General features: G+C 31.6%; 2 protein-coding genes across 2 annotated transcripts; both read right to left on the reverse strand.

Annotated features, from left to right (window-relative positions):
- Positions 1-1,051: 1,051 nt before the first annotated feature.
- Positions 1,052-2,339, reverse strand: LOC105764558 (allene oxide cyclase, chloroplastic). The gene is made up of 2 exons (XM_012583186.2): positions 1,984-2,339; positions 1,052-1,903 (listed from the first exon to the last, which is right to left on the reverse strand). The coding sequence occupies exons 1-2, from the start codon at positions 2,219-2,221 to the stop codon at positions 1,380-1,382; spliced, it is 762 nt and encodes a 253-aa protein (XP_012438640.1). The 5' UTR covers positions 2,222-2,339; the 3' UTR covers positions 1,052-1,379.
- Positions 2,340-3,427: 1,088 nt separating this feature from the next.
- On the reverse strand, positions 3,428-7,537 carry LOC105764559 (methionine aminopeptidase 1B, chloroplastic). The gene is made up of 10 exons (XM_012583187.2): positions 7,253-7,537; positions 7,076-7,157; positions 6,153-6,390; positions 5,716-5,877; positions 5,593-5,634; positions 5,357-5,428; positions 5,110-5,189; positions 4,516-4,613; positions 4,326-4,373; positions 3,428-3,820 (listed from the first exon to the last, which is right to left on the reverse strand). Exons 1-10 carry the CDS (start codon positions 7,401-7,403, stop codon positions 3,675-3,677), a joined length of 1,119 nt encoding a protein of 372 aa, XP_012438641.1. The 5' UTR covers positions 7,404-7,537; the 3' UTR covers positions 3,428-3,674.
- Between the last annotated feature and the right edge of the window lie 5,835 nt (positions 7,538-13,372).

Genomic DNA, 13,372 nt, shown 5'->3' on the forward strand with positions numbered 1-13,372 from the left:
GAAGGGAGAAAAATCCACACCAACCAATGGGACTTGTCATAACTTTTGTTCTTCTTTAATTACCTTAAATTTCGTAACTGGCACTGAGGTCCTAAAGTTATCAGTAAAAATATTTCTTAAATGGTAGTAATTATTTGATATGTTAAAACAAACCAAAATTCCTGGCTAGCACTTTAGTGATTAGAATGACGTGGATGTGTTTTAGATAAAAACCTTTATATTTAATTTAATGAAAGGTAACTAAAATCCTTAATATTAATGTTCATGTTAAAAATTAGGCCTGGATTGTGGTGGTAGATGGGCCGCAATGAAATGAATGGGTTGGAGTGTGCCCACTCTCACCCTAACTATATATTTGAAAACTATAGTATTTGTTAAATGTATAGAATTATTTATAGTTTTTTTTATTGTTAATAATGTTGATACCAATGGATTTAAAATAGTATTTAAAAAAATTGTGATCCAAGTATTCTAAAACTTAAAATCATCTTTTAAAGCACAAATAATAAGTTAATGTAAATGATATTCAAACATTTTTAAGAAATTAATATAAAATTTTGTATTTTTAAATTTATAATCACGTATAAACATAAATTTTATAAATTAATAAAATTTCAATATTAATGAAGTAATTGACTCAAATAAAAATATTTTTCCTCCCTTGTCTTTAATATTACCGGTAGACTTGAATGATCATGGGTCAATCATTTACTCTCACCAAAATTGAAAATTATCCATAAAAAATTTGAATTTCTAAAAATTTTAAAATCACCAATCAAAATATTTTATATAAAATAAATAAATCTCCCATTCTTTTAACACTTATCAATTTTCTCTCAAATTTATATTATTCTCTCACACAAATTCTCTAGAATTTCTTTAAGAAATTTTTTTATTACTTTCAAGTGATTCTCTCTAATTTGGTAACAACTTTCTTTCCTTGATTTACATATTGTTGGCTGCTTTGTGGTTTCAGTGGAACAATCCCGACATTCTTCATTTCTTTGTCCACAATTATGCCATAACTAAGATTTAATTAAAGCAATCAAAGTAGGTGTAAATGTTTTTGGATAGATTCCCTCATCGGTGACATTCCAACTCATTCTAAAATACAGGCTGTTGTACACATTAACTGAAACAGATGTGGGTGCTGTATGAACCCCAAAATCAAACCAACCAGATGTCCTTGTTTAGTTAGCTTAGCTGACATTGACATTTTATTAACACAACTTTAGATCTAACCACACACTTCAACAACGCTAATGCTAGCTCATCAAAATGAACATTACATCGGAGAAGAAAGATTTATTTATCTAATTCTAACTGCATAATAATAGGAGTAGGTCGCTCAATAACTCCAACATTATGAACTGTATGTATCAGTTGGTAAAATTTGGAATACTACCATGGGGCTCCGTAGCTTTAGCAGCCGCGCTGGGCTCCACCGCAGGCGATGGTGGCACTGGCTTCCCTAGAAGCTCAGCTGGCAAATCACCTATCCCTTTCAAGTAGAATGTATAGTACAGCTTCATGGGAAACACTATCTGATGTAACTTCACCTGTCCGTAGGCTCCTTCGAAAATCCCAGATCCTCCCGTCACCGCCAAGTAGGTATCCTCATACGTTAAATAGGGTCCCTGGACAGACAAATGGCCGTAGTCACCAAAGTAGAAGCTGTATATGGCTTCATAGCGATCGCCTTTTTTCTCCGGGACGTGTTGGATCAGCACACAGAGTCCAGCCGTGATGCCCACCCTTTTCTGCAAGTCTCCAGAGTAGAGCTTGTTGGTGAAAGGAACCAGATCACCCAGAGAGTTTACGGGTTTTTGGCTTAGTTTCAAAACTGCAGGGCTGCTTCTGTCTCTCTCGTTCATTTCATAAACGTGTAGCTCTTGAACTTTTGCTGAAACCCCAAACGTTAAAGTCAATCAAATAAAGATTTGAAATTGAAAAAGAAAAAGAACAATCAGGAAGTGTGCTTACTGGGCTTGGGAGTATGTGGAGCGGCCTCCTGCTTGAACTTGTTGAAGAAGAAGGCAGTGGTAGTGAAGGGGTTGGAGGATCTTGATGAGGTGAAGGAACTGGTTTCAGTGACCGATGAGAGGTTGAGGCCATGGAAGGGAAAAGGCTTTGAATAAGAGAAATTGGAAGCTAAAGCTCTGTGAGATTGGGAAGGCAAGTTAATGGAAGGGATGGGTTTGAGGGAGGTGGTGGATGCCATTGAAACTGATCCAAACCTAAGACTAGGAAGATGATGCTTATGCTACCTTATTCTTCATTAACCTAATACTAATAGAAACAAACTTTTTATAAAATTACAAATGAAGTCATGAAGGATCCAAGATTGTTTGTTTTTTCCTCCCTTTTTCTATGTATTTAGTTATACACTAATTTGTTATTATCTTTAGCAAATCCAATAAATAAAACTTATAAAATCTTTTATCTAAATATCTCACCCGAAATAAATTATATTAGAATGATACTAAAATATATAGTTTTAGACATCAAAATATAATATCACATCATCAACTTTAAAAATTATTTTTAAAAAATATATAAAATCTGATTATATATATATATATATATATATATATATTATAACGTAATTTAACTCTTAACAAGTTAAAATTTTAGTAAATAAACAAACATGTTTTATTTTATAATTGTCAAATCATTTTAGTTTTTTAAAAATTTAATTGTCTTTTATTTCTTTGCTTTCAAATCCTGTTTTATTTTTATACAGTCTATTTTGTTATTTCTTTTAGTTTCTAGGTAAGAAATTTTTGTCTTTCCTTTTTATTTTTGATAAAATCACGAATGGTGGTTATAATTTTTAAAATTTTAATATTTTACTAGTGTTTTTATTCTTGTTTTTAATGGTTGATTTTAGTTTTTTTCTCTCGATGTGTGCTTTATAATTTTATCAGTTTTTTTAAAAAAACTTTAAATTATTATTTTTTAGTTATGTTTTTCTCAGGTATATCTTTTTTTATCAAAAGTTAAATTAAATTAGAGATGATACAGTATGTAATTGAGTATAAATTAATATTTGTATGTCTTTAAATTTTAATAATTTAGTATTATTTTATTGGTTCTTGAAAAACTATATATTTTAAGATGATTTTAAGCTGTAATATCTAGTACGTAAAGTTAAAAATATAAATGTTGGTCAAATAAATGTTGGTCGTTAAAGTAAATGGAATATATTTAATGTCATTCACGTGGTTTTTATATACAAGTGCACGGAACTTGATAAAAAAAATGTAGGCCATTCTTTTTTTTTCTTCCCCCAACCCCCGTCCCCCAAAGCAGCCCACATGGGGAAAAAGGATTACCCAAACACTGATTTCTAAATTTCTTTTCCCCAAGTTGTGTCTCAAAACATTGATAAATATATTCATGTAATATGAAAAAATAAAGAAAAAAATAAAGAAAAATAAACCCCAGGAGGAGCAATTTCTAATAGGAATAACACCCGTTTAACATGCTTAAGTTGTTGAACAATGGATGATGGTTAATGCTGAGGCAAACGATAGTTGTTTTAATAGACAATTACTTTGGCGTCTGAATTGCTTTCCATCGAGCTTACATTATGTCACTTTCCAGGGAGTCAATCTTCACCTTTTGCTATATATGCATGATACAGAAAAGCATGTGCCAAATACAATGGAGTCTCAACATTTTGTCAAAATTTCCGCACCAGTTCTAGTGATTAAGATGGTATGTTCAAACTGTGCAGCAGGGCTGCCATCAGAAGTCACGGTTGTCCAGTTGTCGGGCCATGTGTTACACTCGATGCCTCCCAGTGTAAGAATTGGTTCTGCAGTTCAAAATGCATCAATATACATTCGGGAATTTCTTATATAAAACCTTGGAGACGACATTGTTGAGAGAAGCAGCCACTAACCCCGAACATGACATAAAACAGACGTGAAGAATGCCAAAGAAAAAACCATTATCTAAATGTTAAAGAGTAAAATAATGAACTTTAGACTTCACCTGATAACTTGGTTGCTCACTCACCCTATCATCAATAGCTTTAAAATCTTAATATGTGCTTTAGGGTGCCATATTCAAAGACAAGTACTTTAGGGTATGGTAATGTATAGTTGCTAACTAATAATTGTTCTCAAGTTATATGCCATATAAACTAAACAGAGATGCTTGTTTCATCCTCTGCTCATCCATTTTCGTATAAATAACCAAAACAAACCACCAACCAAAGCATTTCTTGACCCACTGATCAAAGTATCTCCTATGCATACTTTGAATTAGAGCCCTCGACTATGTAAAACGCATGTAAATAAAGTTAGAAGCATGCTCACCAATGGTAAATGTTTGACCTTCAACCATGACGCCAGGACTTTCATTGCCTGTCAAATAATTAATAATTACATTTAGAAAAGGTTGGTTTTGCAGGGAAAAAGGATCAGATATTATACAAATTGCCACACCCTGCCACCCAAGTGAGGGAGGGAGAGAGAGATTTGGATCTATTATCCGATGAATACTTACGGTGATGCAATATAATTGGCTCAGAGTGAAAAACAGTCCCAACACCATGCCCAACAAAACGCTCCACCACTCCATAACCATATTTTTCTGCATGCTCACTGTGATGATATTAAGAATATACAGTAAAAATGAACAAGGGGTTCAGGGAAGGAAACCATTCAATATGTCACATACAATCAGAGAATTGAAGCTATGACATGTAAACCATTATGTCACTTTACCCAAACCATAAGGCAAGAAGCAAGCCTAAGCTATATCTCAGTAAGCTTGTTCTTTACACTGAATAATTATGAAGTTGGGGATAAAGAGCCTAGACAAAGAACTATTAACACCATAAAGTGCTAATCATTTGAAAGCTTTTGCTTCAATTAATTTACTTTTAAAATTTATTAAGCAATAAGGAGTTTAAATTTTTCATGTAATTGAATAAATTCTAACACTAACAAATGACTCTTGATCAGTGATCATACTTTAACCAGCAACTATGCATCAGCCATTCTGTAGATAAGATTATCATATAATTTTAGGTGCAGAGAGAAATCTTTATTCCTTTCAAACCCAGAACAATAAAGAGGGAAGGTAGAGAGAGAAAACCTTATTCTTTTTCCTATTTTTTTTAAACTAGCACCATCCTTGCAAACAGCTATACCTTTCTCCATGCATTCTTCAGTTACCTTCAAAAGAGGCAAGAATGAATCCAATAAGTCAATTACATCAATAATATTGTTAAAAAGCTGTACTTTAAAATTGACCATATTTTACACTACAAACTATTTAAATAATAGTAAAGTTAAAAACAACTAGAATTCTCTATGTTCAAACAAATCATAGTAAAACTTACTGTTACAAGGCGCTGTAGTGGGCCACTAACATCTCCACAGAGAAATGTCTTTGATGTGTCTCCATGATAACCCTATGAACCAAAGGATATGCCACACAATTTTCTAATCTTAAGATATTGAAACTTGACTAGAAGGCAAGAAGTTCATGACCATATGTACGCTAATATAAGTAAATAAACAAACAATGAGATTGATTCCTAAGAGCATCAACCACATGTTTTAATTGAGGACATACATTTAGGTACACTGTGACGTCTATGTTAATTATGTCTCCATCCTGCAGCAAAGAGTTAAAGGACAAGCATTAGTGATGAAATATTTAGCAACATTTTACTAACATGAGGCCCATGCACCAAACCTGTAGCTGGCGAGAATCAGGTATTCCGTGGCACATGCACTCATTAACCGAAGTGCATACACTCTTAGGAAACCCACCATAGCCAAGAGGAGAAGGATAAGCACCCGCTTCTATTACCATCTCGTGCACAGCTTTGTCAATTTGATCTGTTGTCACTGATGGCTGACAAGATTTTTCAAAAAAAAAGTTGATGAGTGCATCTACTTGAATAGAGTCAGCAGTTAAATGATTTTAAAGAATATTAAGTGCTTAAAAGAGATCAATCATGGTGATAAGTTAGCATATTCATTAGTAAGCAAATTCTGATATCTAAAACAATCAAGAATGTTAAAAACTTCAGATAAACAGCAAATTTTGACAAGAAGATGATTCTTCTGCTGTTAAAAAAATGGGAGTGGGGAGGAAGCTGAACCAAAGAAAAAACAGTAATATCTCACCCTAACTAATGTCCCTGCATAGTCTAAGACACGAGCAGCAAGCTCGCAGGCAGCTCTCATTTGAGCAATGCCTTCAGCATCATGAATCTGATGCTCGCTAGAAATTTCAGGCAATATATTTGAACTTAAATAAGGAGGCTTTGGTATGTGATCAGGCACGGGAAGACGTGGTGACACCTTCCCACGTCTTAAAGGTGGCCTTCTTCTAAACTTTGTCGTACCCTGAAGTTCACGCTCTCTGCATAAGATTGAATAATCTCATAGTCAAACGACCAAGTAAAATGAACCCTTCAATTATATACTAAATCATGCCAGTATCAAGCAATTTCAGTTTCCCACAACAAGGAAACAGTTTGAATTATTACCTTATTGTGGAAAATAATGCACTTAGACCTTATTCTTAGTTAGAGAATGAAGCAGGCGGGCAAATTTCTGGCTCTAACATTAGTACACTGAAACAATAAATACACAATGGTGACTATAGGATGGACATCTGAAGTCCCTAAAATTTTATGCATTTTGTTAATGAAAAATGAAGTGCAGTATGATGGGCTACTTGCTTTACTTGAACAAGTCCTTAAATAACCCTATGTCTGCAATTTCCCCCCGAAAGTCATATTGGCCAGTCTCCATGGTTAACAAAGCATCAAAGGAGAATGAAGCCATCCAACAGCGTAATTTCAACTTGAATGAAAACATAGGATTCTAATACATGGATGATTAAACAAAACCTTTGGACAATTACAGTAAGTTAGAGCAAAGGAATAACTTTCATACCGTCCAACAATTCCACAAAAAAGTAATTACTTCAATCCAGAAATACCAAATGAAAACTGTAGATAGTATTAAAAGCTACCCCACGAAAGAAACTTGTATAGAAAAGCGACAACTTTTTTTTAACGCGTGAGAAGAGGATAGCAAACCTCCTTATTCTCAAGGCCTCCTCTAAACCGGATACCCTCTTGGAATAAACAACAAGGTGAGGTTGAGAACGGCACTGTTTCCCTGAAAGATTAAAACTTGTAAGGTAGTGAAGAAAGAGTAGAGTTTGCAGAGGTAAATGAATTGAGTAATAGAGATTGAGGAGAGGAGAGGCAAACCGTGGAGAGTAGAAGCATAGGAAGTGAATGGGAACCCCACGAATAGAGTTGACTTTGATGATGAAGAAGACAACTGTTGGGCATGCAATGATGAAGATGAGAGTTGTGAAGAGAGGCCATGGCCATGAGAGACTGAAACTGAGAAACCCATTTCAAGATAATGCTTCGCAATCACTCACTACTCACACGAGAAGGGTTTATGTTATGGGTTTTTCAATTTTTTCTTTTTTATTTAACCAAAAAAAAAAAACAGCAGATGATTTTTTGATGATGGAATGGGATGGGATGGGATGGGCTGTGGGTGAACATACAACGGGAAGAAAGGCCTTTATCCATAATGGAGTGATAATGGAGTGATTTGATGAGTTTTATCTAGAGGTGTATGGGCGGGCTGGGTTCAATTAAAAATTTAGGCCTGTTTGTTAGGCTTGATCTGAAAATGGGCTTAAATTTGTTCAAGCCCAACTTAAAAAATGTTAAAATTTGGGTCCAACCCGGTCCGCCCATATTAATTTTTATATAATTTTAAAAAATATATAGAATATCAAAAATACTAAAAACATCAAAATAAATATTTCTCAACAAATTGAAAATAAATTTTAAAAAATATGTATACTTAAATAACACTAAGATAAATGCAACTTAACAAGCAAATGCCTCTAAAATAATAACAAAACTAACAATAGAATAAGTTTTATACAATATCTAAACAATAACAACAAAATAGTAGCAACATATTAGTAAAATGGTAGCAAAAATGGGGAGAAAATAATAAGAAAATAATATTAAAAAACAAAAGAAAACAAATTTTTTTGTCATTTAGTGAATTTGGGTCGGGCCGGGCTAAAAATGCATTACCTGAGACTCGGCCCGTTTTTTAAACAGGCCTTTTTTTCGTCCAAGCCCTTTTTTGGGTTTATATTTTTGCCCAAACCCTCCCGCATTTCGGGCAGGCCTTCGGGTCAGGCCGGGTGGCCCTACCCATGAACAGGTCTGGTTTTATTTTATAATCTTAATTTGATTTGAAAATTTTTTTAATTGAAAAAAACTTATTCAAGAGCTTACAAACATATTCATCTTTTTTGTTCTTTTATTCAAGAACTCTAGTGACAAAAACTTCGAGAAATCATCAAAAATTTTATCCAAACCCAATTTTCGACGACAAAAACTAGATTCCAAAGGACTTCTTTCTATTTTAAATCTCGATTTAGATTCATTTCAAAGTATTATTTTCTTAAAAATAATGTTCTTTGTTGTTTTTATATACTTTACATAAAATAGTTAATACTAAGTAAACTTTTATAATAAAAAAGTTTAGATAAAACATAAAATCCAAATATTAAGGAGAAGCTGAGTAGAAAAAAATGGTAAAAGGATTGCAAACAAAAACTATCTAATAGTTAACAAAAGTGTATTAAAAGAAAGAGAGAATCCTAAACAAAATGAAAGTTTTATTTAAATTTGAATTTTATAATTTAATTTAATTTAATTTTTAAAATTAATTTTAATTTAAAAATGTCACGTATCACCTTAATTAAGAGATTTTTTAATAGTTGAAGTAATTTGAGTAATAAAATAGAGTTTAAATACCACTTGAGGTGATAGAGTATAGTTTAGTAGAGAAAAAATATTAAATATCAACTTGAAAAATGATATAAATCAGGGTAAACTACACAAATGGTTACTCAATTTTAAAAATTTTCATTTTAAGCACTTAAAAACAAAGTTTACAATTTAGACATTCACGTTACATAGTTAGATCATTTTGTCATTCCTGTTAAAATTGTAAACAGAAAATGGAATTATTTCTAAAATTTTGATTTTTAATGTGATTTAAGTAAAATAAAAAATTATCATTTTTTAAACAGTATAATCCCTTCAATGGATTCAAACTGAATCCCTTCAATGACACTTTCATTTATGGAACCCCAACAAACAATTGTCCCATTCGATCTCCTAATCCCACAGCTAAATCCATCACTAAGAGCTAACCTTGAAGCAAAGTTCAACCCTTTTTTAAAGGAACATCAAGTTGACCAGCTGAGTTATCTCCTCTGCAAACTAACTCACCATCTGAGTTAACCCCAGAAACATGGTTTCCCCAGCTTCAATGTTCACCGTTGGCATGTTTCTGAATTGTCTTTCTATGATTTCCACCACTGAGTTACTTCCCCAACAGGTTACTCGTCTATTTTGACTTAGTATGATCCCACATGAAAACTTGAACCCGGATGTGATTTTACCCATTGTGAGATTACCGTTGGGTAACTCTTCAATGTTTTTCTCCATTCTCCAGCATGTTACCGACGATGTACTGTTCGTCTCCGTAGCTCAAATTTGTTTGTTGCCGATGGAGAAGGATTGGAAGAGGATGCTATCGTTATTGTAGAGGCGTTTACTAGTAAAGATGGGATGCTCGTATCCCAACAGAGAAGGCTGTAAATGTTGGCCCGAAGAGCGCAAAAGCTAGTTTACCCACCTACGATTGGTTTGCTCTCTTTGGATTGAATTTTACCTGTGGTGAGATGAAATATTAGGTGAATATTCATTGTCACTAGGCTGGTTTGGAAGATTTGAGGTATGAGCACGCTCACCACATTATTCCTCTCAATTTTTACTGGAGACAAAGCTGTCAGTAGAGAAAAAGCTGAGGTCAATTTTTTTTATTACCCTTGTTATTTGTTTTTTTTTTTTTAGTTTTATAGAAAGTAAAAGTATTATTGGATATTATTATATAATTTTTATATAACAATATAACAATATAATAAATATATAAATTTATTATCATAAATATATAAGTTTAATTATTATTTAATAACCAGTTGAGTCTTAGTTCGTTTGGCATGGACGTTGTTGCCAATGCAAGAGGATGTGGTTTAGGGTATGTTGAAGCGCATTATCCTCATATTTATGGGTTGAGAGGGTTTATGGGTAGTTTTATACATTGTACCAAAAAGAGTAGATATGGTCAAAATGTATAATGAGATAGTTCAAAAAAAATTATTATTTAATATAAAATAATTTTCTTATTTATTATGAATATAATTTAAAATTATTTAAATTTTATTATATATTGTTTTAATATTTTTAATTATCATTCTATAAAAATATAAATTTAATTATTAATTGTATTATAAATGCATTATAAAGTGTCTATGATGGTTTTTTTTTTTTAATCTCACGTCATCACAATGTTTGAATCTAAATACATATCTCACCGCTGCAGTACTCAATCTCACTATTACAATAACTAATTTCATCGGGACTAATGTTTTTAATCTCACTAGGGTTTATCTCATAGCCCATCTAAAGAATGATTGGGATGACAGCAAGGGAGGAGGAGAAACCACGCTGGTTCAACATAAATTTTTTTATTTTATTTAAATTACGTAGAAAATTAAAATTTTACAAATAATTTCATATTTGATTTTGGTTTACAATTTTAATCGGGAGTTGTCAAAATAATCAAACTATATAAGATGAATATCTAAATTACAAAAGGAAAAATCGAAAAATTTTGAAAATTAAATAGTTATCTATATAATTGACCGTATAATTTAAATATCATTTTATTATGTAAATGGTTGTTAAAACTAACGACTTTTCTTTTAGCTTTTATTGTTATTATTATAAAAATAAAAGAATGAAATAAAATCAAATATTAAAATTCGATAATGTCTTAACTTTTTTTTTTTAGAAATGGAACTAATATATATTAAAAGCGAAATTAAAATATTGTTGGATACAAAGTATACCCATATGCCTATAAGCTAATAAGAGGAGAACTACAAACACGGGAAATTTAGAACATCCATATAATCTAGCAAGTACATTTGTTTATCTATTTCTTTCTTAAAAGATATGCTTCAAATGGAACATCGTCCTATACTTATCAATTAAAAGTGACAATTGTTGACACCATTTTTTTTTGTGAAAAACAGGGTCGACTAGGATTTTGAAAATGAAAACGAAAATGGGAGTCGCCATCAATCCTTTTTGATGAGGTATGATCGGATCACCTCGAAAAGTAGTTGTCTTTAATACACGATTTGATTTTATTAAAACAACGATTTTAGTCCACGAAATTCAGAAAAACAGGTTCGGGAGTCGGTTACGTACAAGGAAGGATTAGGACCCTCGTAACGCCCAAAATTGGTACCTAGTTGATTAATTAGTGTCTTAGTGTTGAAAATTGAAAACTTTGAAGAGATTTAAAATACGATCTTTTGTAAAAAAACTTATATAAAACAAATTACCTATTAAGACCCTCTCATTTTGGAGAGAGAAAATTTCACACCCAATGAGTTAAGGCATGATATTTCACCTCCTCAAAAATAAGACTGTCCAAAAAACTCATGCAATAAAATTTAAAAGGATATTCAATTGTTTAAGACAGATGAAGAAATCATAGCCCAATACGTTAGGGCACAATTTCTCAAAATTCTAAACATTAAATATTACCTTTATTATTTTTTAGAAAAATCCTCATCTCGAGAAAGCAACGTGTCATATCCAATGCATTAGGATACAATGTATTGAATTCCCGATAATGAACTTTTTATTTATGTTTTTTGATTAAAGAGCATTCTCGATTATTTAGATTCACCGAAGAAAATTGGAATCCAATACGTTAGGAATCAATCCTCTCGAAGATCCCAAATATCGGGTATTGCCTTTATTTAGAAAATTTTTCCTTTTGAATTTGGATAAAATTATATATAACGGAATAACTATTATGATAATGTAAGTAAAAATAATACTGAAGCAGACAAAAAGATAAATAAATAAGATGACGAATATATAATAAAAATAATTATATATACACAATAACAAGTAAATAAACAAATAAAAACTAAAGCACTTAAATAATAATAATGGGCATGTAAATAAATAAATGAACACCAAATGAAGCAATAGTAACGATAAAGAAAATGAATAAAATTATAAAAATATATATGTATATATGTACGTATATTACAATTATAAAGTATAAAAAATATATGTATGTAGATATATATATATATATATAGATATATATGTAAGTTGTAAAATATAGGAAAATATATATATGTATATGTGAATTATAAAATATAAAAGATATGGTTATATTTTAAAATCTAAAGAATATATATATAAGTGTATATATATATTTATGAAAACAAAATATGTATATGGATATATAGATATGTATATAAAATATAAAATATAAAATATAAGTATGTATATATACATATATATAGATAAGTTATAAAAATATGTACACGTACACATACATGTATATATGTATATATATTATAAAAGGGTATGTATAGTGTAATACCCAATTATTGTCTGATCCAGTAAACACCAAAAACGAATAAAACCAACAAAAAAATAAATAAAATAAAGGTCCAAATGTCCATTACATTGACCCAATTTAAAAGCCCAAAATTACATACCCAAATCCCCACTAAATAGAGACCCAATACAACCCTGGCCCAAAACTGAAACAAAATCAAAAACCCTAGCAAGCTCCATCCATCGTGCCGCAACAGTAGCCCAGGCGTGCCTCTTCCCCGTTCGTGCTACACCACCGTGCATCTCCAAGCTGGCCATGAACCTGCAATGCAACAGACAAGGAAACAAGCAGCAAAAAGAAAGGGACAAATAGCAAAATGGAAGCAAAGAATTAATTTCCTTTTATACCTATTTTTTCTGTTTTGTTTCGGCTATAAAAAGCCATTGAAATATTGTAAAAAAAAGGGGGATTCAGTGAAAAGAAATATGAAAATAGAGAGAGAAAAATACTGAGAATACAAAAGAAATTTTTCAAAGGTGAATCGTGTCTATTTTTTTATTTTTTTCTATTCTTTATTATTATTATTTTATTTTGTAACAAGAATAAAAGGGGAGAAGGGAGACTTACTCGGTCTTATCGCGTTCTGCTCTATTTTCCGTCACGATCGAAGGCTAGGACGGCGATTGAAGCCATGGGGAGTTCTTGAAAACAACGGCGCTGAAGGATTAATAAAACCCTGAGGAAGCAGTTTCTGCTTCAGGGAAAGGGAAATAAAATATTTTCCCTAAATTTTTTTTAAAAAAACTTAAAACAGAAGCGAAACGACGCCATTTTGAAGGGGC

Source organism: Gossypium raimondii, chromosome 12 (assembly GCF_025698545.1).
Source record: "Gossypium raimondii isolate GPD5lz chromosome 12, ASM2569854v1, whole genome shotgun sequence".
Classification (NCBI taxonomy): domain Eukaryota; kingdom Viridiplantae; phylum Streptophyta; class Magnoliopsida; order Malvales; family Malvaceae; genus Gossypium; species Gossypium raimondii.

What these genes read in the sequence shown, in the direction of transcription:
- LOC105764558 (XM_012583186.2), bottom strand. Translation starts at nt 2,221, where the DNA reads ATGGCATCCACCACCTCCCTCAAACCCATCCCTTCCATTAACTTGCCT. An exon ending in TCCACATACTCCCAAGCCCA is followed by an intron (nt 1,904 to 1,983) that starts GTAAGCACACTT and finishes TTGGGGTTTCAG; the next exon opens with CAAAAGTTCAAGAGCTACAC.
- LOC105764559 (XM_012583187.2), bottom strand. Translation starts at nt 7,403, where the DNA reads ATGGGTTTCTCAGTTTCAGTCTCTCATGGCCATGGCCTCTCTTCACAA. An exon ending in CTATGCTTCTACTCTCCACG is followed by an intron (nt 7,158 to 7,252) that starts GTTTGCCTCTCC and finishes TTAATCTTTCAG; the next exon opens with GGAAACAGTGCCGTTCTCAA. An exon ending in GCCAATTATATTGCATCACC is followed by an intron (nt 4,374 to 4,515) that starts GTAAGTATTCAT and finishes ATTATTTGACAG; the next exon opens with GCAATGAAAGTCCTGGCGTC.